This window comes from Amblyraja radiata, unplaced genomic scaffold, assembly GCF_010909765.2.
Source record: "Amblyraja radiata isolate CabotCenter1 unplaced genomic scaffold, sAmbRad1.1.pri S89, whole genome shotgun sequence".
In the NCBI taxonomy this organism is placed as follows: domain Eukaryota; kingdom Metazoa; phylum Chordata; class Chondrichthyes; order Rajiformes; family Rajidae; genus Amblyraja; species Amblyraja radiata.
In genome coordinates this window covers 920,316-945,515 of record NW_022630172.1, presented here as the reverse complement: position 1 = coordinate 945,515, position 25,200 = coordinate 920,316, and the positions used below count along the sequence as shown (strand labels likewise).

At 50.0% G+C, this 25,200-nt stretch overlaps 1 protein-coding gene across 2 annotated transcripts in view; it reads left to right on the top strand.

The window, feature by feature from the left end:
* The first annotated feature begins 1,716 nt into the window (after positions 1–1,716).
* The window catches only part of LOC116969613 (zinc finger protein 850-like), a 79,936-nt gene continuing 56,452 nt past the window's right edge, over positions 1,717–25,200 (top strand). The window contains exons 1-3 of one of the 2 annotated variants that reach the window (XM_033016444.1): positions 1,791–1,853; positions 7,407–8,779; positions 12,791–12,801. In XM_033016444.1, the coding sequence (XP_032872335.1) occupies positions 7,531–8,779; positions 12,791–12,801 (1,260 nt within the window). In that variant the 5' untranslated portion in view covers positions 1,791–1,853; positions 7,407–7,530. Of the gene's footprint in view, positions 1,730–1,767; positions 1,854–7,406; positions 8,780–12,790; positions 12,802–25,200 lie in introns of those variants that run through there. The other variant, XR_004410852.1, reaches the window with a different exon arrangement.

The window sequence follows — 25,200 nt, the reverse complement described above, 5'->3', positions numbered from 1 at the left end:
AGGTGAAAGAAGCTGGACTTAACCACCGCGCCTATTTGTTTATCTAGTTTAAAATCACCGTCCATCCTAAAACCCAGGTTCAAAACGGTTGGCTTTACAGACAATGCCAGTGGGCCCAAGTCAACAAAGGGAGGTTCACGGCAGCCGTTGGGGCCAAACAAAATCACCTCTGTCTTCTCTTCATTAAGTCCCAGAAAGTTTAAGGCCATCCAGGACTTAATGTCCTCAAGACAAGACAGAAGTGATTTTAGAGAATAGTCGTCTTCTTTCCTGAGTGGCATATATAACTGGCTATCATCTGCGTAAAAGTGAAAGGAGATGCCATGCCTTCTTAAAATTGAGCCCAGAGGAAGTAGGTATAAAGAGAAGAGCTAGGGCCCTAAAATTGAGCCCTGTGGAACCCCATATACCAAGGGAGTGGAGGATTCAAAGCCAGCAAGGCTTACACGCATGGTTCTGTCTGCCAGATATGACCTGAACCATCCCAGGGCACTGCCACAAATGCCCACTTGGTGCTGTAATCGGGAAATTAAAATTCCATGGTCCACTGTATCGAAGGCGGCAGATAGGTCCAGCAAGACAAGAACCACATAATTACCAGAGTCGTTTGCCAGGAGGATGTCGTTGAAGACCCTTAGCAGAGCCGACTCTGTGCTATGCATAGCCTTGAATCCAGACTGGAAAACCTCCCGAATATTGTGCTCATCCAGGAAGAGTTTCAGCTGAGCATAAACTACTTTCTCGATGATCTTAGAGATAAAAGGCAACTTGGAGATCGGCCTAAAATTGGCCAGAACAGTTTGATCCAGGCCTGGTTTCTTAAGTAGTGGTTGCACTACAGCATGTTTAAAATTCATGGGGACAACCCCAGAACACAAGCTACTGTTATGATGGCGAGAACCGACTGCCCTATACTCGGGAAAACCTCTTTAAAAAGAAGAGGAGGGACAGCATCTCAAGGGGAACCCGACGGCTTAATATGCCTAACCACATCCTCTAGACCCGACAATGTCAGAGGCACAAACTTATCGAATGCCACCAGGCATGGGGCCGGAACAGAGGGGTCAGAGGCAGGAGCTGAGATGAGAGCCCTCATAGAAACAACCTTATTGATAAAGAAGTGCAGGAAGTCATTGCACAATTCGGACGATGCTTCCAAGCAGACAGGCTGTGTGGCATTTAAAACAGAATCAATGGTTTTGAATAACACACGTGGGTCGTGACGTTTAGACACTATTATATTAGACAGGTAATATCTTTTGGCCTCTTTAACAGTATTTTGGTAATTTCGCCAGCTGTGTGTATATACAGTGTGTGTGTGTGTGTGTGTATAGTGTGTGTGCGTGTGTGTATACAGTGTGTGTGTGTGTATGTGTATACAGTGTGTGTGCGTGTGTGTATACAGTGTGTGTGTGTGTATACAGTGTGTGTGTGTGTATATACAGGGTTTGTGAGGGGCGGGGATAGAGGGGGAGGTGCTGGTGACGGCGCTGTTGCTCCTCTTTGTTCTTCATCCAATGGGGGGAGGAGGAAGGGGGCGGGACCTGGACCAGCGGGTGACTGACGTCTGTCGCCTCCAATCAGCCAGCAGAGGGGCGTGGTGACGGACGTACTCGTCATCCAGGGGCGAACCAGCGGGACTGACGTCATTCTGATGCAATCACGGGGGGCGGGGCCTGGGGCTGATTGATTGACGTTCGTTGTCTCCAATCAGAGGGCGGCCGGAAGTGTATGTGGGCGGGACGAGGCGGCCGGAAGTTGAGGGAGGGAGGGAGCGGAGGAACAGCAATGGCGGCGAAGACCTTGGAGCCGCTGACGGAGCCGCTCAGTTCACACGCGGCCGCCTCCACCCGGTGAGTGTAGAGCGAGAGGGCGGGACCAGCGCGTGGAGGTGGAGGAGCCGCCGCTGCCCTTCCTCCTCCTCCTTATTATTATTCGTCACAACCGCCGTCGCCGCCGCCATCTTGGTTACTAGGGCCCTGCGTCGTGACGTCATCGCGTCGTCCTCCGCCCATTGGTTGCCGGTTACGTCACCGCCCGCTCCGATTGGCCGTCGTCGCACAGCGCCCGCGGGTGACGTCACGTGAGGGTGGGTCGTCCTCCCATTGGCTCCTCCTCCTCGCAATGCACCCTGGGAACTGTAGTCTTACCCGTTGTTGTTGTTTCTGGTCAGAGAACTCCCAGAATTCCTCAACTATGTCCACAACTGCGCCCAGTTCTCCAGGTGTGGCCTCACCAGGGCCCTGTACAGCTGCAGAAGGATCTCTTCGCTCCTAGACTCAACTCCTCTTGTTATATGGGGTTGCATGTAAGGTCATCGGGTCAAAGGCCGTGACGCAGGGTGCAGCTTAATCCATGTGGAGGACAAGGCAGCTACCGGCATACACTGTTAATACATGAAACGCGTACTTACTCGTTAAAAACCGCTGAACAGGTCATTTGTTGCGTGTAAATAATTGTGGAAATCAGGGTAAGCGTGAGAGGCATTTGTCCTGCTTCCAAAAGTGAGGAGAAATGACGGTAGAGAGAAGCTAAATTGTTCATTAAAAAAATCTCCAGACATAAGAGTGGTGTGTGAAAAAGCAAGTTTTCTAACATTATGCTATTGAGATGTATATTTTGGCAAATAATAAAATGTTCTGACACCTTACCCACTTCCTTTCAATAGGATATTGTCAGTTTGCTCAGGTTGATTATGTCCAATTAACAGCTAACAATTTTGCCATTCCTTGGCTTGCATCTGAGTAAAATGTCATTCAAAACCCACGTATGGTTTGCGGTGTTTATAATGATAAATTTTGCTTCAGAAGCGTATTCTTTTTGTATGTAAAAACCCACTTGAGAACCATGGGCGATTTTAACATTTTACAGCCAGATTTATCGCTTCAGAAACTTTTTAGATACCAAAGGAATCAAGACAAATCACAAATAATGCCTTACTGTTGATGAAATACAGTGAGCAAACGCGATAATTCCCAATATTTTCAATCTCGGTATTTGCACGGCCAATGTTCACCAAGCTCTTTGACTGTTGTTGTCCCTTCAGCTGTCACTTCTCTCTACCGTCATTACTCCTCACTTTTGGAATTCTGAAATAGGATAAATTTCTCTCACGCTTATCCTGATTTTCATAATTAATTACAGCGCTAAAATTGACCTTTTCGGCGGTTTTTAATGCGCCCACTACGCTGGAAACAATGGTAAGTGTTACCTGCAGTTCATCACGTGTACTCCAGTTGGCGTAACGTAGCAACAGTACGGGTCACGGGTCGTGACCTCGACTGCCATGTATCCTCCCTATAATGGCCAACATGCCATTCGCTGCATCATCTGCCCACTCACCCAACCTGTCCAAGTCACCCTGCATCTCACAACATTCTCCTCACAGTTCACACTCCACCCAGCTTTGTGTCATAGAACAACATAGCAAATAGATTCAGGAGGAGGCCATTCGGCCCTTCGAGGCCATTCAATGTGATCACGGCTGATCGTCCCCTATCAATAACCCATGCCTGCCTTCTCCCCATATTCCTTGACTCCACTAGCCCCTAGAGCTCTATCTAACTCTCTGTTAACTCCATCCAGTGACTTGGCCTCCACTGCCCTCTGTGGCAGGGAATTCCATAAATTTACAACATTCTGGGAGAAAACGTTTTTTTCTCACCTCAGTCTTAAATGGCCTCCCCTTTATTCTAATATTGTGGCCCCTGGTTCTGGACTCGCCCAACATTGGGAACATTTTTCCTGCATTTAACTTGTCCAGTCCTTTTATAATTTTATATGTTTCTATAGGTAACCCTCTCATCCTTCTAAGCTCCAGTGAATACAAGCCTAGTCTTTTCAATCTTTCCTCATATGGCAGTCCCGCCATCCCAGGGATCAATCTCGTGAACCTACGCTGCACTGCCTCAATCACAAGGATGTCCTTCCTCAAATTAGGAGACCAAAACTGTACACAATACTCCAGATATGGTCTCACCAGAGCCCTATACAACTGCAAAAAAACCTCTTTACTCCTATACTGAAATCCTGTTGTTATGAAGGCCAACATTCCATTAGCTTTCTTCACTGCCTGCTGTACCTGTAAGCCAACTTTCAGTGACCGGTGTACAAGGACGCCCAGGTCTCGCTGCACCTCCCCCTTACCTAAACTAACCCCATTGAGATAATAATTTGCCCCCTTGTTTTTGCCACCAAAGTGGATAACCTCACATTTATCGATATTATACTGCATCTGCCACGCATCTGCCCACTCACTCAAGCTCTCCAGGTCACCCTGCAACCTCCTAACATCCTCTTCACAGTTCACACTGCCACCCAGCTTTGTGTCATCCACAAACCTGCTAGTATTGCTCCTAATTCCCTCTTCAAAATCATTAATATATATGGTAAGCAGTTGCGCCCCCAACACCGAGCCTTGCGGCACTCCATTCGCCACTGCCTGCCACTTTGAAAAGGACCCGTTCACTCCTACGCTTTGCTTCCTGTCTGCCAACCAATTTTCTATCCATGTCAACACCCTAACCCCAATACCATGTGCTCTAATTTTAGTCACCAGTCTCCGTGCGGGACCTTATCAAAGGCTTTCTGAAAGTCTAGATGCACTACATCCACTGGCACCCATTTATCCACTTTACTTGTCACATCCTCAAAAAATTCCAAAAGATTAGTCAAGCATGCTTTCCCTTTTCATAAATCCATGTTGACTTGGACTAATCTTTTTACTGCTATCCAAATGCCCCATTATTACCTGTTTAATAATTGACTCCAGCACTTTCCCACCACAGAGGTCAGGCTAATTGGTCTGTAATTCCCCGTTTTCTCTCTCGCTCCTTTCTTGAAAAGTGGGATAACATTAGCAGGAACTGATCCTGAATCTATTGAACATTGGAAAATGATCACCAATGCGTCCACTATTTCTAGAGCCACCTCCCTGAGTACCCTGGGATGCAGACCATCAGGTCCAGGGGATTTGTCATCCTTCAGTCCCATTAGCCTACCCAATACTATTTCTCGTCTAATGAAAATTTCTTTCAGTACCTCTACCCCCTTAAATCCTCTGTCCTCCAGTACATCTGCGAGATTGTTTGTGTCTTCCTGAGTGAAGACAGATCCTTGTTGCCCATAACAATTTCACCCGTGTCTGCCTTCAAGAGACCCACATTTGACTTTGCTACTCTTTTTCCCTTAACACACCTAAAGAAGCTTTTATTGCCCTTTTTTATATTTCCGGCCAGCTTCTTCTCGTACTTCATCTTTTCAGCCCGTATTGCCTGTTTTGTTTCCCTCTGTTGTCCTATGAAAGTTTCCCAATCCGCTGGCTTCCGGCTACTCTTTGCTGTGTTATACATCTTTTCTTTTAGTTTTATTCTATCCCTAACTTCTCTTGTCAGCCATGGTTGCCTCCTACTCCCCTTAGAATCTTACTTCCTTTTTAGAATAAAATGATCCTGCGTCTTCTGGATTATGCCCTGAAATTCCTGCCATTGCTGTTCCACCATTATTCCTACTCGGATCCCTTTCCAGTCTACCTTGGCCAGCACCTCTCTCATGCCTTCATAGTCCGCTTTGTTCAACTGTATCACTGACACTTCCGATTTAACGTTCCCCTTCTCAAATTGCAGATTCAAACTAATCATATTATGATCACTACCTCCAAGCGGTTCCTTTACCTCGAGTTCTCTTATCATATTTGGTTCATTGGACAACACTAAATCCAGAATTGCCTTTTCTCTGGTCGGCTCCATTACAAGCTGCTCTAAGAATCCATCTCGGAGACATTCTACAAACCCTCTTTCTTGGGATCCTGAACCAACCTGATTTTCCCAGCCTACCTGCATATTGAAATCCCCCATCACCACAGTGGCATTACCTGTGTTACATGCCAGTTTCAACTCCTACTGCAACTTACACCCTACATCCGGGCTACTATTTGGGGGCCTGTAGATAACACCAATTAGTGCCTTCTTGCCTTTACAATTCCTCAACTTAATCCACAGTGACTCTACCTCGTCATTCCTTATGTCTTCCCTCATAAGGGACTGAATTCCATCCCTCACCAGCAGAGCTACCCCCCCCCCTCCTCTGCCCACCTGCCTGTCCTTTCTATAGGATATATAACACTGAATATTAAGTTCCCAGGCCCGATCCTCCTGCAGCCACGTCTCAGTAATCCCCACAATGTCATATCTACCAACCTCTAACTGAGCCTCAAGCTCATCTACTTTACTTCTTATACTTCGCGCATTCATATACAATACTTTTAACTCCTTACGCATCTGACGTTTGACATCGATCCCTATCACACTTGGCCATACTCTCCTATCCCTTTGTGAGCTTCCTTTCCCGTTAATCGTGGGGTCATTAACCATCAATTTACTCTCTTTCCCTTTAACTCCGTCCTCGACTATCCCATTTAACACCCCACCCCCCTTATTCAGGGTGAAGAGAGAGAGTGTGGAGTGGAGGGTGGGAGGCAGCTGGGTGGAGAGGGGTGAGAGGCTGGGGGTGGAAAGAGGGTGAAGTGAGTAGCGGGGGAAGCAGGGAGCAAAGGGAAGGGCAGTGGGTTTGGTGCCGAGGGGGATAAATGGGGGGGGGGGGGCAAGAACGGGGGGGGGAGGAAGCCAAGGAAGGGGGTAGGGAGCGAGGTGGGGATTCACATTGTTTGGAGGTGGGGAGGGTGTTGAAGTTTAGGAAGTCAAACCAGTGCAGGGTCTTCACTGTGAATGGTGGGGCGCTGGGGGAATGTGTGGAGACGAGGGATCTAGGAGTGCGGGTACGAGTTGGGCCGAAGGGCCTTTTTCCAACTCTGTAGCACTCTATGAATCTATGACAAAGTGCTGGAGTAATTCAGCGGGTCAGGCAGCATCTGTGGAGAAGATAGACACAAAGTGCTGAAGTAACTCAGCGGGTCAGGCAGCATCTGTGGAGAAGATATACACAAAGTGCTGGAGTAACTCAGTGGGACATGCAGCATCCGTGGAGAGAAGGAATGGGTGACATTTTGGGTCAAAACTAAACCCTTCTTTCGGCCCGCGGAGTCCGTGCTGACCAGCGATCACCCCGTACACTAGCATTATCCTCCGCACATTAGGGACAATTTAACAATGTTGCGGAAGCCGATTAATCTGCAACCTTGAACGTCTTTGAAATGTTGGAGGAAACCGGAGCACCCGGAGTAAAAACCCACGCAGGTCATGGGGAGAACGTACAAACTCCACACAGACAGCACCCGTAGTCAGGATCGAACCCGGGTATCTGGCGGTGAGGCAGCAACTCTACCGCTGCGCCACTATGCCGCACAGTATTATATAACGGTTTCCTCTGCCATAAACGCACCCAATATGTGTAAGTAATATCCTGTTTGCCAGCTTATCTTATTGACCCTCTGGGTTCCCCTCCTGCAGAGTTTAGGAGCCGTTGCTGTGGACTGAGACGGGGACGTGAGCGCCAATTCAGGGCGGCCAGGGTGCCTGTGAGCCCCCCACATCTGCTCAGTGTGCGTGCTGAGCTTCGAGGGGCTGCGCTTTGATGGAGGACCACATGACGGGGCACAACAAGGGGAAGCGTTATGAGTGTGACGTGTGTGGCAAGGCCTGGCAGAAGCCGTCCCTGCTGGAGATCCACCGGCGGGTGCACACGGGTGAACGACCCTTCGACTGCTCGGAATGCGGCAAGAGCTTCACCAGCTCCAGTACCCTGCAGGGGCACAACCGCGTGCACTCCAGCAAATATCCCTTCACCTGTTCTGACTGTGGCAAGAGCTTCAAGACGGCGAATCAACTGAAGAAGCACTGGCAGGTGCACACGGGCGAGAAGCCCTATGGCTGCTCCACCTGCAGCAAGAGCTTTGCCCAGTCGTCGGCGTTGTGGAGGCACCGGCGGGTGCACAGCAGTGAGCAGCCCTTCACCTGCTCCAACTGCGGCAAAGGCTTCAAGTCGTCCAAACAACTGAAGGTGCACATGTGCCTGCACACTGGGGAGCGGCCCTACACCTGTGCCCAATGTGGCAAGGGCTTCACCCAGTCCCACAACCTGCTGTTGCACCAGCGCACCCACACTGGCGAGCGCCCCTTCACGTGCGCCCAGTGTGGCAAGGGCTTCACCAGCTCCACTAGGCTGCATTTCCACCAGCGGACCCACACCGGGGAGCGCCCCTACACCTGTGCCCAGTGCGGCAAGGGCTTCACCCATTCCGGAAACCTGCTGGTACACCAGCGCACCCACACCGGCGAGCGTCCCTACACCTGCATCCAGTGCGGCAAGGGCTTCACCAGCCCCACCAGGCTGCTGTCCCACCAGCGCACCCACACCGGCGAGCGCCCCTACACCTGCGCCCAGTGCGGCAAGGGCTTCACCCAGTCCGGCATCCTGCTAGAGCACCAGCGCACCCACACCGGTGAGCGCCCCTACACCTGCGCCCAGTGCGGCAAGGGCTTCACCCGCTCCAGTAACCTGCTGGTGCACCAGCGCACCCACTCCGGCGAGCGCCCCTACACCTGCGCGCTGTTCGGCAAGGGCTTCACCAGCTCCTCCAAGCTGCTGTCCCACCAGCGGGTGCACTCAGGCGAGCGTCCCTTCACCTGCGCCCAGTGCGGCAAGCGCTTCACCAGTTCCGGCAACCTGCTGTCCCACCAGCGCACCCACACCGGCGAGCGTCCCTTCACCTGTGCCCAGTGCGGCAAGGGCTTCACCCAGTCCAGTCACCTGCTGGAGCACCAGCGCACCCACACCGGCGAGCGCCCCTTCACCTGCGCCCAGTGCGGCAAGGGCTTCACCAGCTCCTCCAAGCTGCTGTCCCACCAGCGGGTGCACGCCAACGACCGTCCCTTCCCCAGCCTGGTGCGTGGTGAGAGTTTTGCCATGGCCTCCCATGCCTTGTCTCACCAGCACGTGCACACCAGTGGCCAGCCCTACGACTGCCCGTACTGTGGTGCGGCCTTTTCCCGCTCCTCCAGCCTACTGGCGCACCGCCACTTGGATAGATAGGCGCTGTTTATGTAGACACAAAATGCTGGAAGGAATGGGTAACGTTTTGGGTCGTTTCTTCAGTCACCCATTCCGTCTCTCCAGAGATGCTGCCTGTCCCGCTGAGTTACTCCAGTACTTTATGTCCTTATTTGTAAACCAGCACCTGCAGTTCCTTGTTTTTAAACCATTCTGGTTAACCATATCCACACCTTCCCCAAAGCTTCCACATCAGTCCTGTAATGGAGTGATCAGAACTGTACGAAATACTCCAAATGCTACCTGACCAATGTCTCCCCTCCCTCCCCTCCACTCCCCCCCCCCCCACTCATACACAAATTCTCTCCACTCCACCCTCTCATGCCCCCCTCTTCTCACTCACACACTCCCTCTCTCGCTCTGTCTCTCACACACTTCCTCTCTCGCTCCCTGTCTCTCACACACTCCCTCTCTCTGTCCCTCTCACTCTCTACAAACACATTCCCTCTCTGACTCACACGTTCCCTCTATCTCTTGTTCTCTCTCTCACACACACACCCCTCTCTGTCCCCCTCTCTCACACGCACACTCCCGCTCTCTCTCACACACACAGTCCCTCTCTCACACACACAACACCCCCTCTCTCTCACTCACACACCCACACACACAGTCTCTCCCTCTCTCACACACACACTCCCTCTCTTGCTCTCTCACACACGCACTCTCTCATGCACACTCTCTCACTCTCACGCACACACGCCGAACACCTCCACTCGGTTGGCAATAACCAATCTGATCTCCCAGTGGCTCAGCACTTCAACTCCCCCTCCCATTCCGAATCCGACCTTTCTGTCCTGGGCCTCCTCCATGGCCAGAGTGAGGCCCACCGTATATTGGAGGAGCAGCACTTCATATTTCACCTGGGCAGTTTGCACCCCAACGGTATGAACATTGACTTCTCTAATTTCAGGTAGTCCCTACTTTCTCCTCCCCTTCCCAGCTCTCCCTCAGACCACTGACTCCACCTCTTCCTTTCTTCTTCCCACCCTCACATCAGTCTGAAGAGGGGATTCAACCTGAAACGTTGCCTATTTCATTCGCTCCATAAATACTGCCTCACCCGCTGAGTTTCTCCAGCATTTTTGTCTTCCAGCATCTGCCGTTCCTTCGTAGGCATTTTAAAGTGTTTTTTTAAAGAAAGTTTTGATGCATTTTTGCCTTACGTAAAAAATAAAGCCAGTTTATGCTGACCTCACTGTGAAAGAGTTTGATTTGGTCAAGTGTGGTTCGTAAATTAAACATGGAAATTTGTTGAAACCAGAAAGCAGTCAAATTTAAAAGAGAATTTTCCCAGCAGAATAAAGTCTGGGAAAATCTTAGAAGCTTGGTTTATACTAATCACTGAAACAATGTATTAACAATGTATTAACATAGAGATGTATAGTCTGGGCACAGCACCATATTAGATATCTGTCTGAACTGCCTGTCCCAGCTAAGTACAAGGTCGTGGCTTTCATCCAAGTCTTACAAGCTTGTTTTAGGTCACAGACGGATGCCCATTCTGGAACCAAGATGGAAGTCATTTGAAAACAAAATGGAGTTAGTTGTCCTCCCGGAATGGGCAGCTGTACTGAAGCTGTGCTGAGATTTGAGAATAAGGCTGACATTGCAAATATATGGGTCCAGTCTCCCTTGTTTCCCTTAGGCTACGGATCTTTCACTCAGATTTAGAAGGTGTGTTTTATTGATAAGAAAATGTATCATTATTCTAACTTACCTTTGCTCTTTGAGTGGAGCCCGAGAAGCACTGAGCAACGTGTGTGTGTGCTCTTTGTAGATCTCGCCACTCCCGTCTAGCAAATTGATTAAAAGATTGCTGTGGTTTACCTTTAACAATTTTGTTGCTGTCTTCGTTCTTTAAGAGACGAACTTTGACAACTGTGCTCTTTGGAATTCTTCAGAAATCAGGGATGAATATTCTGCAGCGTGACTTTAGGGAGCTCGGGAAAATGCTGAAAAGCAGGACCTCCAGTGTTGTTATATCCGTTTTGCTTCCAGTTCCTCGTGCTGGCGAGAGCAGGAACAGGGAGATACAGGACCTGAATGTGTGGCTGAGGAACTGGTGCAGTGGGCAGGGATTTAGATTCTTAGATCACTGGGATCTGTTTTGGAGTAAGGGGGGAACTGTACAAAAGGGATGGATTTCATCTTAACAGGTGGGGGACCAGCATTGTGGCAGGCAGATTTGCCACTGCTTAATAATGGGAAAAAAGCTCATACTTAAATTCTGGAAAAATGCGCCCACACCAACAATAAAAATGTGGATATCAAATATGTTTGAAACATTACATCTGGAAGAGATGAGATTCCTCTTAGCAGATAAAGCAGACCAATTCCAAAAGACGTGGTCTACGTTTATGGACCTATCACAAGCATGAGGTGCAATAGTAATTTAAAATATAAATAAATAAATAAATGGTATCAGGACCTGGCATTGGGAGATAAAACAACAAAAACAGACTTGGTTGGTAGTCTTTCTGCGGAGTTTAATGTTATAATAGAGCGATTGTCCTTACTTTCTTTTTCTTTCTTTTCTAGGGTCTACTTTCTTACTTTACTTCCTTCTCTAACTTCTTTTCTAAGGGGCTTTCTTTTCCCAACACTCTCCTGCACTTCACAACTCTTGCGCACCTACTTTACTTTCCCTACTTCTATCTTTTTCTTAAAGCTTTAAAAAAAAAAAAAATGAAGCGGTACAAAAAATGTATTAAGATATATGTGTTGTGTGTTATTGTAATTTACCGTACTTCTAATAAATAAAAAAATAAAAAAAAAAAAGATTTGCCACTGCTACAGTGAGTCATAGGGGGGGGGAACAGTTGAATACTGAGGAATTTGGTTTGTAAATTGGTAAGTTAGGCAATTTATCAGTCAATATAAGCAACACTGCTCTTAGGGAGCGCAGTGAGGGAGTAGCCTTGTGAGGGAAGTGCCCTGTGAGAAAAGCGTGAGTTTTTGGCTCGAGATTCATTGTGAGAAAAGTGTGAGTGTTTGGCTGCAGAGTCTTTGGCGAGGAGGCTGAGGAGAGGAGGCCACGCAAAACGCTGGAGAGGGAGAGACGAAAGAATGAGATGTCAGGAAAGCTGAGGATAATAATAATAATATAATAATAATATATCTTTTATTGTCATTGCACGTCAGTGCAACGAGATTTAGTGTGCAGCTCCACTGATGTACAAGAAAGGTAAATAAATACAATACATAAATAAGCAAGCTAATTTATGTATAGACTGTAATTCCTGTGCGTAATTTACTGCCATCCCACCGCACCAGTTTGTTAGACGCATTGTCTGACTAATTATGTTTGTGTAACAGCATCTTTATACGTTATTGTGCAGGATTGCTATTATTAACACAGTTAAGAATGTTTCATGTGCCCTGGCTGTTTTCTTACATAACAACACTGTATTTAGTGGTGGCATCATAGTTTATGTTTGTTTACCAAGTGTATAACGTTACTAAATATGCGGTTTCCCTTTCTGCTTGTATGTTACAGTTTCACAGTTGAATACAGTAAAGAATCAACGACATCTCGTGTCTACGGGTCTTTGTTGGATTGATTGTTTAACTTGCTAGATAGCTGGATAGGGACATTCAACGAGTCCAGTATAGACATTGTGGGGATTACTGAGACGTGGCTGCAGGAGGATCGGGCCTGGGAATTTAATATTCAGGGTTATACAGCCTATAGAAAGGACAGACAGGTGGGCAGAGGGGGGGGGGGGGGGTGGGGTAGCTCTGCTGGCGAGGAATGGAATTCAGTCCCTTGTGAGGAAAGACATAGGGACTGACGAGGTAGAATCACTGTGGATTGAGTTCAGCTATTGTAAAGGCAAGAAGACACTAATTGGTGTTATCTACAAGCCCACAAATAGTAGCCCGGAAATAGGGTGTAAGTTGCAGCAGGAGTTAAAACTGGCATGTAACAAAGGTAATGCCACTGTGGTGTTGGGGGATGAAGGTAGGCTGGGAAAATCAGGTTGGTTCAGGATCCCAAGAAAGAGAGTTGTAGAATGCCTCCGAGATGGATTCTTAGAGCAGCTTGTAATGGAGCCGACCAGAGAAAAGGCAATTCTGGATTTAGTGTTGTCCAATGAAGCAGATATGATATGAGAACTCGAGGTAAAGGAACCGTTTGGAGGTAATGATCATAATATGATTAGTTTTAATCTGCAATTTGAGAAAGAGAAGGTTAAATCGGAAGTGTCAGTAATGCAGTTGAAATGGGACTATGAATGCATGAGAGGGGAGCTGGCCAAGATAGACTGGAAAGGGATCATAGCAGGATTGACGGTGGAACAGCAATGGCAGTAATTTCTGAGCAAAATCCAGAAGACTCAGGATCATATCATTCCAAAAAGGAAGAAAGATTCTAAGGGGGGAAGGAGGCAACCGTGTCTGACAAGAGAAGTTAGGGATAGAATAAAACTAAAAGAAAAGATGTATAACACAGCAAAGAGTAGCCGGAAGCCAGAGGATTGGGAAACTTTCATAGAGCAACAGAAGGAAACAAGCCGGGCAATACGGGCTGAAAAGATGCAGTACATAGGGAAGCTGGCCAGGAATATAAAGAATGATAGTAAACGCTTCTTTAGATATGTTAAGGGAAAAAGTGTAGCAAAGTCAAATGTGGGTCTCTTGAAGGCAGACACGGGTGAAATTATTATGGGCAACAACGAAATGGCAGTAAAGTTGAATAGGTACTTCGGATCTGTCTTCACTGAGGAAGACACAAACAATCTCCCAGATGTACTTGAGGACAGAGGATCTAAGGGGGTAGAGGAACTGAAAGGCATTTTCATTAGGTGAGAAACAGTATTGGGTAGGCTAATGGGACTGAAGGAAGATAAATCCCCTGGACCTGATGGTCTGCATCCCTGGGTCCTCGGGGAGGTGGTTCTAGAAATAGTGGACGCATTGGTGATCATTTTCCAATGTTCAATAGATTCAGGATCAGTTCCTGTGGATTGGAGGATAGCTAATGTTATCCCACTTTTCAAGAAAGGAGTGAGAGAGAAAATGGGGAATTACAGACCAGTTAGCTTGACTTCGGTGGTGAGAAAGATGCTGGAGTCAATTATTAAAGAGGTAATAATGGGGCATTTGGATAGCAGAAAAAGGATTAGTCCAAGTCAACATGGATTTATGAAAGGGAAATCATACTTGACTAATCTTCGGGAATTTTTTGAGGATGTGACTATTAAAATGGATGTAGTGTATCTAGACTGCCAGAGAGCCTTTGATAATATCCCGCACGGGAGACGGGTGACTAAAATTAGAGCGCATGGTATTGGAGGTAGGGTGTTGACATGGATAGAAAATTGGTTGGCAGACCGGAAGCAAAGAGTAGAACGGGTCCTTTTCTGAATGGCAGGCAGTGGCGAGTGCAGTGCCGCAAGGCTCGGTGGTGGGGCCGCAACTGTTTACAACATATATTAATGATTCGGAAGAGGGAATTAGGAGCAACACCAGCAAGTTTGCGAATGACACAAAGCTGGGTGCGTGTGAACTGTGAAGAGGATGTTAGGTGGTTGCAGGGTGACCTGGACAGGTTGAGTGAGTGGGCAGATACGTGGCAGATGCAGTATAATATAGATAAATGTGAGCTTATCCACTTTGGCGGTAAACGCAAGGGGGCAGATTATTATCTCAATGGGGTTAGGTAAGGGAGAGGTGTAGCTAGACTGGGTGTCCTTGTACACAGGTCACTGAAAGTTGGCTTACATGTACAGCAGGCAGTGATGAAACCTAATGGAATGTTGGCCTTCATAACAAGAGGATTTCAGTAGAGGTAAAGAGGTTCGTCTGTAGTAGTATCGGGCGCTGGTGAGACCACATCTGGAGTATTGTGTACAGTTTTGGTCTCAAAACTGAGGAAGGACAGAGGAAGGACATCCTTGTGAGTGAGACAGTGCAGCGTAGATTGATCCCTGAGTTGGCGGGAATGTCATATGAGGAAAGATTAAAAAGATTAGACTTGTATTCACTGGAGTTAAGAAAGATGAGGGAGGATCTTATAGAAAAAAATAAAATTATAAAAGGACTGGACAAGCTAAATGCAGGAAATATGTTCCCAATGTTGGGCGAGACCAGAACCAGGTGTCAAAGTCTAGAATAAAGGGGAGGTCACTTAAGACTGAGGTGACAAAAAAAACTTTTTCACTCAGGGAGTTGTGAATTTATGGAACTCCCTGCCACAGAGGGCAGTGGAGACCAAGTTACTGGATGGATTTAAGTGAGAGTTAGGTAGAGCTCTATGGGCTAGTGTAGTCAAGGGATATAGAGAGAAGGCAGGCACGGGTTATTGATAGGGGAAGATCTGCTATGATCACCATGCTGGCTCAAAGAGCCGAATGGCGTCCTCCTGCACCTATTTTCTACGTGCCCATGCTTCTATGTTTTCAGCAGAATTTCTAGCAGTTTCTGTGCTGCCAGCCCACCAGGCCTGAGTTTCTGAGCTGCCTGCCTGCCAGTCCTGAGTGACTGAGCTGCCTGTCTGCCAGTCCTGAATGACTGAGCTGCTAGCCCTATAACCCATTCGGCCCACAATGCCCACCGGCCAGCAATATTGGAATTGGTGGGGAGGGGGAATATTGCGTTGGGGCTCCAGCCCTCCCATGTGAAGCTGGGACCCAACGGGTCCCACTTAGACTAGTGTACGTATACAAGAAGAAGTATGGATGACTATCTTACTGTTTTTGCTACTATGATAAATAAACTAAAAAGCAAGAGACTGTGTTTGGAAGATTTCCCTTTTGACGGCATTGAATTCCTCGTGGAAATCTCTTGAATGCGTTTCGATTATGTCCTGAACACCTGTCTTCAATCATAATGACTAAAGGAAAGAATCCTAGAAACGATATGAAAATCTGTCACTATAAGCACTAGCCCAGATGATGTCACTGCATCAGGACTACTCCGCAGTATCTCTCCATCAGTACTACCCCACAGTGTGTCACTCCATCAGTACCTCGCCGGACTACCCCACAGTGTGTCAATACATCAGTACTGCCATACATTTGGTCACATCATCAGTACTACTCCGCAGTGTGTCACTCCATCAGTACCTCCCCACAGTGTATCCATCAGCACTACTCCACTGTGTGTCGGTTCCAGTACGACCCCATAGTGTGTCACGTCATCAGTACTACCTCGACGTTTGTCTTTCCATCAGGACTACTCCACAGCGTGTCACTCCATCAGTGCCGACGCCAATTGTGTCACTCCGTCAGTGAGGCTCCGCAGTATGTCACTCCATTAGTTATTCCCCACATTGTGTCAGTCCATCAGTAATACCCCGAGGTTGGTCACTCAATCAGTACTATCCTACAGTGTGCCATTCCATCAGCTCTGTCACACGGTGACAGTTACTATGACACGGTGTCTCCCCGTCAGTCCTATTCCACAGTATGCCACTACATCAGTACTTACACACAGTACCTCATTGATCAGTACTACCCCGCAGTGTATCACACCTGTACTCGTCCACAGTGTGACATTCCATCAGTACTACCCCACAATGTGTTAGTACATCAGCGTTAGCCCACAGCGTGTCAATCCTTCCTTACCATCTCACTGTGTGTCACTCCATCAGTACTATCCACAGTGTGTCACTCAATGAATACAGCCTCACAGCGCATCAATCCATCAGTATCAACACACAGAATGTCATTACGTCAGTACTAACCCAGATTATGCCACTCCAGAGTGCGACCTTGCAGTGAGTCGATTCATCAGTACCACCCCACTGTCAGGTCTCGCGTTTGATCTAGTTTCTGTTTCTTATTGGTTTTTAGTATTAGAGTTTGCATTCTTGTTTTATTTTGGTGTCTCACATCTCCTCTTGTTTCAGGTCCCATTTCCTGTCAGGTCGTTTAGCCTCATGTGATTGTTGGCCACGCCCTGATGTGTTTCACCTGTGTCTCGTTATCCCCTGCTAGTCTGTATTTAAGCCTTTTGTGTTTTAGTTCCCATTGCCAGTTCGTGTTGTATGCTACTTGGTATCACCTCGTTCCTGCTCTCGAAATCTTGTGACCTTGTGATCTCGACCTTTGCCTGTATTTTCGACCACTGGTTCTTGCCTGCTCCTATATGGTACTGTTGCCTCTGTTTTGCCTACCTGTGTACTGACTTGGACCGATTAAACGCCGAAGACTGATCTGCCCTGTGTCTGAGCCTGCATTTGTGTCCTCCTCCTCGTTCAGTTCTGACATTACGAACTGGCCAACAATGGACTCAGCGGGCTCTGATCCTTTTCGTGCAGCGCTCCAGAAGCAAGGGGAGCGCATCTCGCATTACGAGGGTCAACTCTCCTCGATCGTCGCCGGGTTCCGGGATCTCGGCGAGCGTCAGCAGGGGTTCCAGGCAGACATCGGTTCACAGGTGAACACTTTAAGTTCTCGGTTTGAAGACCTGGTTACTCGGCTGAATTCTTTGTTTCCTGCTGCGGCTCCCGTGCCTGCCGAGTCTGTTTCCTTGTCTGTGTCTCCAGGAGCTCCGATGGCCGCGGCTGCTGCAGCATCTCCATTCGTCCACCTGGCAAGACCGGAACACTTTTCGGGGGAATCGGAGAAATGTAGACCTTTTTTGATTCAGTGTGGACTGCATTTCGAACTTCAAGCGGCTTCCTTTTCATCAGAACGCTCAAGGGTAGCCTTTATCATCACGCACCTGTCGGGTAGGGCGGAGGCTTGGGCCACGGCGGAGTGGTCTCGGAATTCTCCTGTTTGCCAGACATCGGTCCTGTTCATGGAAGCTCTGTCCCGCACGTTTGATCACTCCAATCCTGGCCGAGAGGCTTCACAGAACCTGGTCTCCATGAAACAAGGTAATCGCTCTGTTATGGATTTTGCTATTGACTTTCGAACTGTTGCTGCTAAGGGTGGATGGAATGAGGCTGCTTTGTTGGATGCTTTTCGCAATGGATTGTCTGAAGCTATCAAAGATCAATTGGCTCCTCTAACCCTGCCTTCCGACGTCGAGTCTATGATTTCCCTGGCTATCCAAATTGACGCTTGGCTCAGAGAAAGAGATCGAGAGAGGAAATCGGCTGCAGTTCGGTCCTCCTCCCAGCAGCGTCGCCCTTCACCTTCCAGTCGGGACTTCTTCCCTCTCGGCCGGTCCAGTCAGCCTACAGCGCCACCTGCATCTTCGGAAGAGCCCATGCAGGTGGGACGAGCCAAACTCAGTCCGGAGGAACGGCAGCACTGCCTAAGGGAAATTACGTGTTTTTACTGTGGTGAACTGGGACATTTGTTGAACAGCTGTTCAGTAAAAGACAAAGCTCACCAATGAAAGAGAGGACATTGGTGAGTTGTACCACTCCTATGAGCCGTTCCTCTCGTCCATTGTCGACGGTACAATTGTTGGTGCATTCCCAGTGGCACTCCCTGCAGGCTTTGGTTGATTCTGGGGCAGATGAGAACTTCATGGACATTCGCTTGGCTGATGAATTGAAGCTGGAACGTGAACAGCTTCAAGATCCTATGGAGGCTAGTGCACTGGATGGGCGCCTACTGTACAGGGTAATTCACCGAACTCAACCTGTTCAACTCATCGTGGCAGGTAATCACCTTGAGACCATCAGTTTTCATCTCCTCGACTGTCCTCTTCATCCTCTGGTTTTGGGGCTCCCTTGGCTGTCTTACCATAATCCTCACATGAACTGGGGTACTGGGGAAGTAATTTCTTGGGGGAATAACTGTAAACTCATCTATCTGCATGATTCTTCTCCTGAGTCTATGAAGGATCCGTCAAGGAGCAGTTTGCTGGGATCTTCCAGGACCACCCTCCGGCAGCCTCCCCGTTCAAGGGAGGAGGATTTTCCAGATCTCACCAAGGTTCCCTCATATTATCTAGACCTAAAGGAGGTGTTCAACAAGGCCAAGGCCACATCTCTTCCGCCGCATAGACCGTACGACTGCTGCATCGACCTTCTGCCAGGTACAGCGCCTCCTAAGGGCCATCTCTACTCCTTGTCTTCACCTGAGCGGCTCGCCATGGAAAAGTACATTGACGATGCCCTTGCTGCTGGGATCATCAGACCTTCTTCTTCACCTGCAGGAGCTGGATTCTTCTTTGTGGATAAGAAGGATGGAACACTTCGGCCCTGCATTGACTACAGAGGACTCAATGACATTACTGTTAAGAACAGATACCCTCTTCCTCTTATCTCCTCTGCATTTGAACTGTTAAAAGACGCTGCAGTATTCACTAAGTTAGATCTTAGAAATGCGTATCATCTGGTGAGGATAAGGGACGGGGATGAATGGAAAACTGCGTTTAACACACCCAGTGGTCATTATGAATATCTGGTCATGCCGTTTGGTCTTACTAATGCTCCAGCAGTTTTTCAAGGCATGGTTAATGATGTATTACGGGACATGCTGAACCGATTTGTGTTTGTGTACCTTGATGACATTTTGATTTTTTCTCCAGACGAGACTTCCCATGTGCAGCATGTACACCAGGTGCTAGAACGTTTGCTCCTGAATGATCTTTTTGTGAAAGCTGAGAAATGTGAATTTCATGTTAACACTGTTCAATTCATCGGTTATGTTGTATCACCTGCTGGTATACAGATGGACCCGAGCAAGGTCAGTGCTGTGGCCACCTGGCCTACACCCTCCAGTCGTAAGCGACTTCAGGGGTTCCTTGGGTTTGCTAATTTTTATAGGAAGTTTATCCGGAACTTTAGTGTCACTGCTGCACCACTCCATGCTCTTACCTCACCCCACGTGCCTTTCTCTTGGTCCTCTCAAGCAGAAACTGCATTTAGGAGACTCAAGAGGAGCTTCTCCTCAGCCCCCATCCTGGTTCACCCTGACCCGTCACTCCAGTTCGTGGTTGAGGTGGACGCCTCGGGTGTGGGCATCGGGGCCGTACTCTCACAGAAATCCCCCACAGATGGTCGATTACATCCCTGCGCTTTCCTCTCAAATGAGCTTTCTCCTGCTGAGAGAAATTACGACGTGGGTAACCGTGAACTGTTAGCGGTTAAAACAGCCTTGGAGGAATGGAGACATTGGTTGGAGGGTACCAAGCAGCCGTTTCTAGTTTGGACAGACCACAAAAACCTGGAATACATCAGGTCAGCCAAACGCCTCAACTCGCGCCAAGCAAGGTGGGCTCTCTTCTTTAATCGATTTGATTTTGTACTGTCTTACCGCCCTGGTGCCAAGAATGGCAAACCTGATGCTCTCTCCAGACAGTTTGATCCTGACCCATCCCCTAAGGTTTCAACTCCCATTCTGCCTGCTTCTTGTTTTGTTGGGGCGGTTACTTGGGAGATTGAGAAGAGAGTTTCCGAGGCAACTGCTGGTGTTCAGTCTCCGCTAGGGTGTCCTTCTAATCGTCTGTTTGTTCCCGAGTCTCTTCGTTCACAGGTGATTCACTGGGCTCATACGTCTCGGATCTCCTGTCATCCCGGTGTCCGCCGAACCCTGTTTGTGGCCAAACAGCGGTTTTGGTGGCCTTCCATGACGAGGGGGATTAAGGAGTACGTCGCCGCCTGCAGTATTTGTGCTCAGAACAAGACCTCCCGTCGGGCCGCCTTTGGCCTCCTGAATCCGCTGCCTGTCCCCTCACGCCCCTGGTCAGACATCTCCATGGACTTTGTCACGGGCTTGCCCTCTTCTGAAGGTAACACCTCAGTCATGACTGTAGTGGACAGATTTTCTAAGATGGTCCATTTCATTGCGTTGCACAAGCTTCCCTCCGCCAAGAAGACGGCAGAGGTCATGCTGTCTCATGTTTTTCGCATTCATGGATTTCCCAGAGACATTGTGTCTGACCGGGGGCCTCAGTTCGTGTCCAGGTTTTGGAAGGAGTTTTGTTCTCTGTTGGACGCCACGGTCAGCCTTACATCTGGTTATCACCCGGAATCCAATGGACAGACTGAACACCTTAACCAGGAATTGGAGACAGGACTGCGGTGCTTGGTGGCACAGAACCCTTCAACTTGGAGCAAACACCTTATTTGGGTGGAGTATGCACACAACACACTTCCTTGCTCATCCTCTGGTCTCTCTCCATTCCAGTGTGCCTATGGTTATCAACCGCCATTGTTCCCTGCTGTGGAGAAGGAGTCCAGTGTGCCCTCCGCTCAGGCTCTCGTCCGTCGCTGTCGCAAGGTTTGGAATGGGGCTCGTCAGATGCTGTTGCGCAGTTCTGCGCGTTAGAAGAGGATGGCTGACCGTGGAAGAACGCCGGCTCCAGTATACTCGCCTGGTCAAAGGGTGTGGCTCTCCACTCGAGACTTACCGCTGAGGGTGGAATCCCGGAATCTGGCTCCTCGTTGTGTTGGTCCTTTCCCCATATCAAAGGTCATCAATCCTGTGGCGGTTCGTCTCAAACTCCCCCGTGCCATGAGGGTCCACCCTACTTTCCATGTCTCCCGTCTGAAGCCATTTAAGGAGAGTCCTCTGGTCCCTGCCTCCACACCCCCTCCGCCCCCCCCGGTTCCTTGATGGGGGTCCAGTGTTTACGGTCAGCCGGTTGCTGGGGATGCGCCGGCGTGGTCGTGGTTGTCAGTATCTTGTGGATTGGGAGGGGTATGGACCTGAGGAGCGGTCTTGGGTGCCAGCTCGCAACATATGCGACCCGGAACTTATCAGGGACTATCGGCGCCAACATCCTGAAGATCCTGGGCCGTCAGGAGCCGGCCGTGGAGGGGGGGGTACTGTCAGGTCTCGCGTTTGATCTAGTTTCTGTTTCTTATTGGTTTTTAGTATTAGAGTTTGCATTCTTGTTTTATTTTGGTGTCTCACATCTCCTCTTGTTTCAGGTCCCATTTCCTGTCAGGTCGTTTACCCTCATGTGATTGTTGGCCACGCCCTGATGTGTTTCACCTGTGTCTCGTTATCCCCTGCTAGTCTGTATTTAAGCCTTTTGTGTTTTAGTTCCCATTGCCAGTTCGTGTTGTATGTTACTTGGTATCACCTTGTTCCAGCTCTCGTAATCTTGTGATCTCGACCTTTGCCTGTATTTTCGACCACTGGTTTTTGCCTGCTCCTATATGGTACTGTTGCCTCTGTTTTGCCTACCTGTGTACTGACTTGGACCGATTAAACGCCGAAGACTGATCTGCCCTGTGTCTGAGCCTGCATTTGTGTCCTCCTCCTCGTTCAGTTCTGACAGAGGGGGAAGAGAGGGGTGGGGGAAGAGAGGAGGAGGGGTGAGAGAGTTGGAGGGGGGGAGAGAGGAGGGAGGAGAGAGAGGAGGAGGGAGAGAGGGGAGTGGGGGGGAAAAGAGGGGGAGGCGGGAGGTTAACCGGCTGGAGAGTTTTGTCGGCGGGGGGTCGAAAGCTGGAGCCGCCCGGGAGCGAGTGTAATACAGTTGTGGTGCCCGGGAGCGAGTGTAATACAGTTGTGGGGCCCGGGAGCGAGTGTAATACAGTTGTGGGGCCCGGGAGCGAGTGTAATACAGTTGTGGGGCCCGGGAGCGAGTGTAATACAGTTATGGGGCATGGGGCCCGGGAGCGAGTGTAATACAGTTATGGGGCCCGGGAGCGAGTGTAATACAGTTGTGGGGCCCGGGAGCGAGTGTAATACAGTTGTGGGGCCCGGGAGCGAGTGTAATACAATTGAGGGGCCCAGGAGCGAGTATAATACAGTTGTGGGTCCTGGGAGCGTGTGTAATACAGTTGCGGGGCCCGGGGGCGAGTGTAATACAGTTGCAGGGCCCGGGAGCGAGTGTAATACAGTTGTGGGGCCCGGGAGCGAGTGTAATACAGTTGCGGGGACCGGGAGCGTGTGTAATACAGTTGCGGGGCCCGGGAGCGAGTGTAATACAGTTGCGTGGCCCGGGAGCGAGTGTATTACAGTTGTGGGGCCCGGGAGCGAGTGTAATACAGTTGTGGGGCCCGGGAGCGAGTGTAATACAGTTGCGGGGCCCGGGAGCGTGTGTAATACAGTTGCGGGGCCCGGGAGCGAGTGTAATACAGTTGCGGGGCCCGGGAGCGAGTGTAATACAGTTGCGGGTCCCGGGAGCGTGTGTAATACAGTTGCGGGGCCCGTGAGCGAGTGTAATACAGTTGCGTGGCCCGGGAGCGAGTGTATTACAGTTGTGGGGCCCGGGAGCGAGTGTAATACAGTTGTGGGGCCCGGGAGCGAGTGTAATACAGTTTTGGGGCCCGGGAGCGAGTGTATTACAGTTGTGGGGCCCGGGAGCGAGTGTATTACAGTTGCGGGTCCCGGGAGCGTGTGTAATACAGTTGCGGGGCCCGGGAGCGAGTGTAATACAGTTGTGGGGCCCGGGAGCGAGTGTAATACAGTTGCGGGTCCCGGGAGCGTGTGTAATACAGTTGCGGGGCCCGGGAGCGAGTGTAATACAGTTGCGTGGCCCGGGAGCGAGTGTAATACAGTTGTGGGGCCCGGGAGCGAGTGTAATACCGTTGTGGGGCCCGGGAGCGAGTGTATTAGAGTTGTGGGGCCCGGGAGCGAGTGTATTACAGTTGCGGGTCCCGGGAGCGTGTGTAATACAGTTGCGGGGCCCGGGAGCGAGTGTAATACAGTAGCGGGGCCCGGGAGCGAGTGTATTACAGTTGTTGGGCCCGGGAGCGAGTGTAATACAGTTGTGGGGCCCGGGAGCGAGTGTAATACAGTTGTGGGGCCCGGGAGCGAGTGTAATACAGTTGTGGGGCCCGGGAGCGAGTGTAATACAGTTGTGGGGCCCGGGAGCGAGTGCAATACAGTTATGGGGCATGGGGCCCGGGAGCGAGTGTAATACAGTTATGGGGCCCGGGAGCGAGTGTAATACAGTTGTGGGGCCCGGGAGCGAGTGTAATACAGTTGTGGGGCCCGGGAGCGAGTGTAATACAGTTGTGGGGCCCGGGAGCGAGTGTAATACAGTTGAGGGGCCCAGGAGCGAGTATAATACAGTTGTGGGTCCTGGGAGCGTGTGTAATACAGTTGCGGGGCCCGGGGGCGAGTGTAATACAGTTGTGGGGCCCGGGAGCGAGTGTAATACAGTTGTGGGGCCCGGGAGCGAGTGTAATACAGTTGCGTGGACCGGGAGCGTGTGTAATACAGTTGCGGGGCCCGGGAGCGAGTGTAATACAGTTGCGTGGCCCGGGAGCGAGTGTATTACAGTTGTGGGGCCCGGGAGCGAGTGTAATACAGTTGCGGGGCCCGGGAGCGAGTGTAATACAGTTGCGGGGCCCGGGAGCGTGTGTAATACAGTTGCGGGGCCCGGGAGCGAGTGTAATACAGTTGCGGGGCCCGGGAGCGAGTGTAATACAGTTGCGGGTCCCGGGAGCGTGTGTAATACAGTTGCGGGGCCCGGGAGCGAGTGTAATACAGTTGTGTGGCCCGGGAGCGAGTGTATTACAGTTGTGGGGCCCGGGAGCGAGTGTAATACAGTTGTGGGGCCCGGGAGCGAGTGTAATACAGTTGTGGGGCCCGGGAGCGAGTGTATTACAGTTGTGGGGCCCGGGAGCGAGTGTATTACAGTTGCGGGTCCCGGGAGCGTGTGTAATACAGTTGCGGGGCCCGGGAGCGAGTGTAATACAGTTGTGGGGCCCGGGAGCGAGTGTAATACAGTTGCGGGTCCCGGGAGCGTGTGTAATACAGTTGCGGGGCCCGGGAGCGAGTGTAATACAGTTGCGTGGCCCGGGAGCGAGTGTAATACAGTTGTGGGGCCCGGGAGCGAGTGTAATACCGTTGTGGGGCCCGGGAGCGAGTGTATTAGAGTTGTGGGGCCCGGGAGCGAGTGTATTACAGTTGCGGGTCCCGGGAGCGTGTGTAATACAGTTGCGGGGCCCGGGAGCGAGTGTAATACAGTAGCGGGGCCCGGGAGCGAGTGTATTACAGTTGTTGGGCCCGGGAGCGAGTGTAATACAGCTGTGGGGCCCGGGGGGGGGGGGGGGAGATCGGAAATGACGTCGCTGCCCTCCGCGAGCGGTGACGTTAAGAGCAGGGCGGAAGGCGCAGGGTGGGACAGGAGAACAAGGTCAAGTGGATGAGGAGTTTGTGGAGTGTCTGTCTGTCTGTCTCCATCCCTCGTGGATTCCCAGAGCAGCTTGTACAGGAGCTGACCAGGGAGAAGGCAAGTCTGGCTGTTCAGTGTCGTGCAATGAACCTGCTTAGATAAAGGCAAGTGGGGGTAAAATAGCCAGTCACCAAAATGATGGCCATTCATTTACAGGAAACAAACACTAAATTCCTTCTATTTGGCCCATAAATCTACGACAATGAG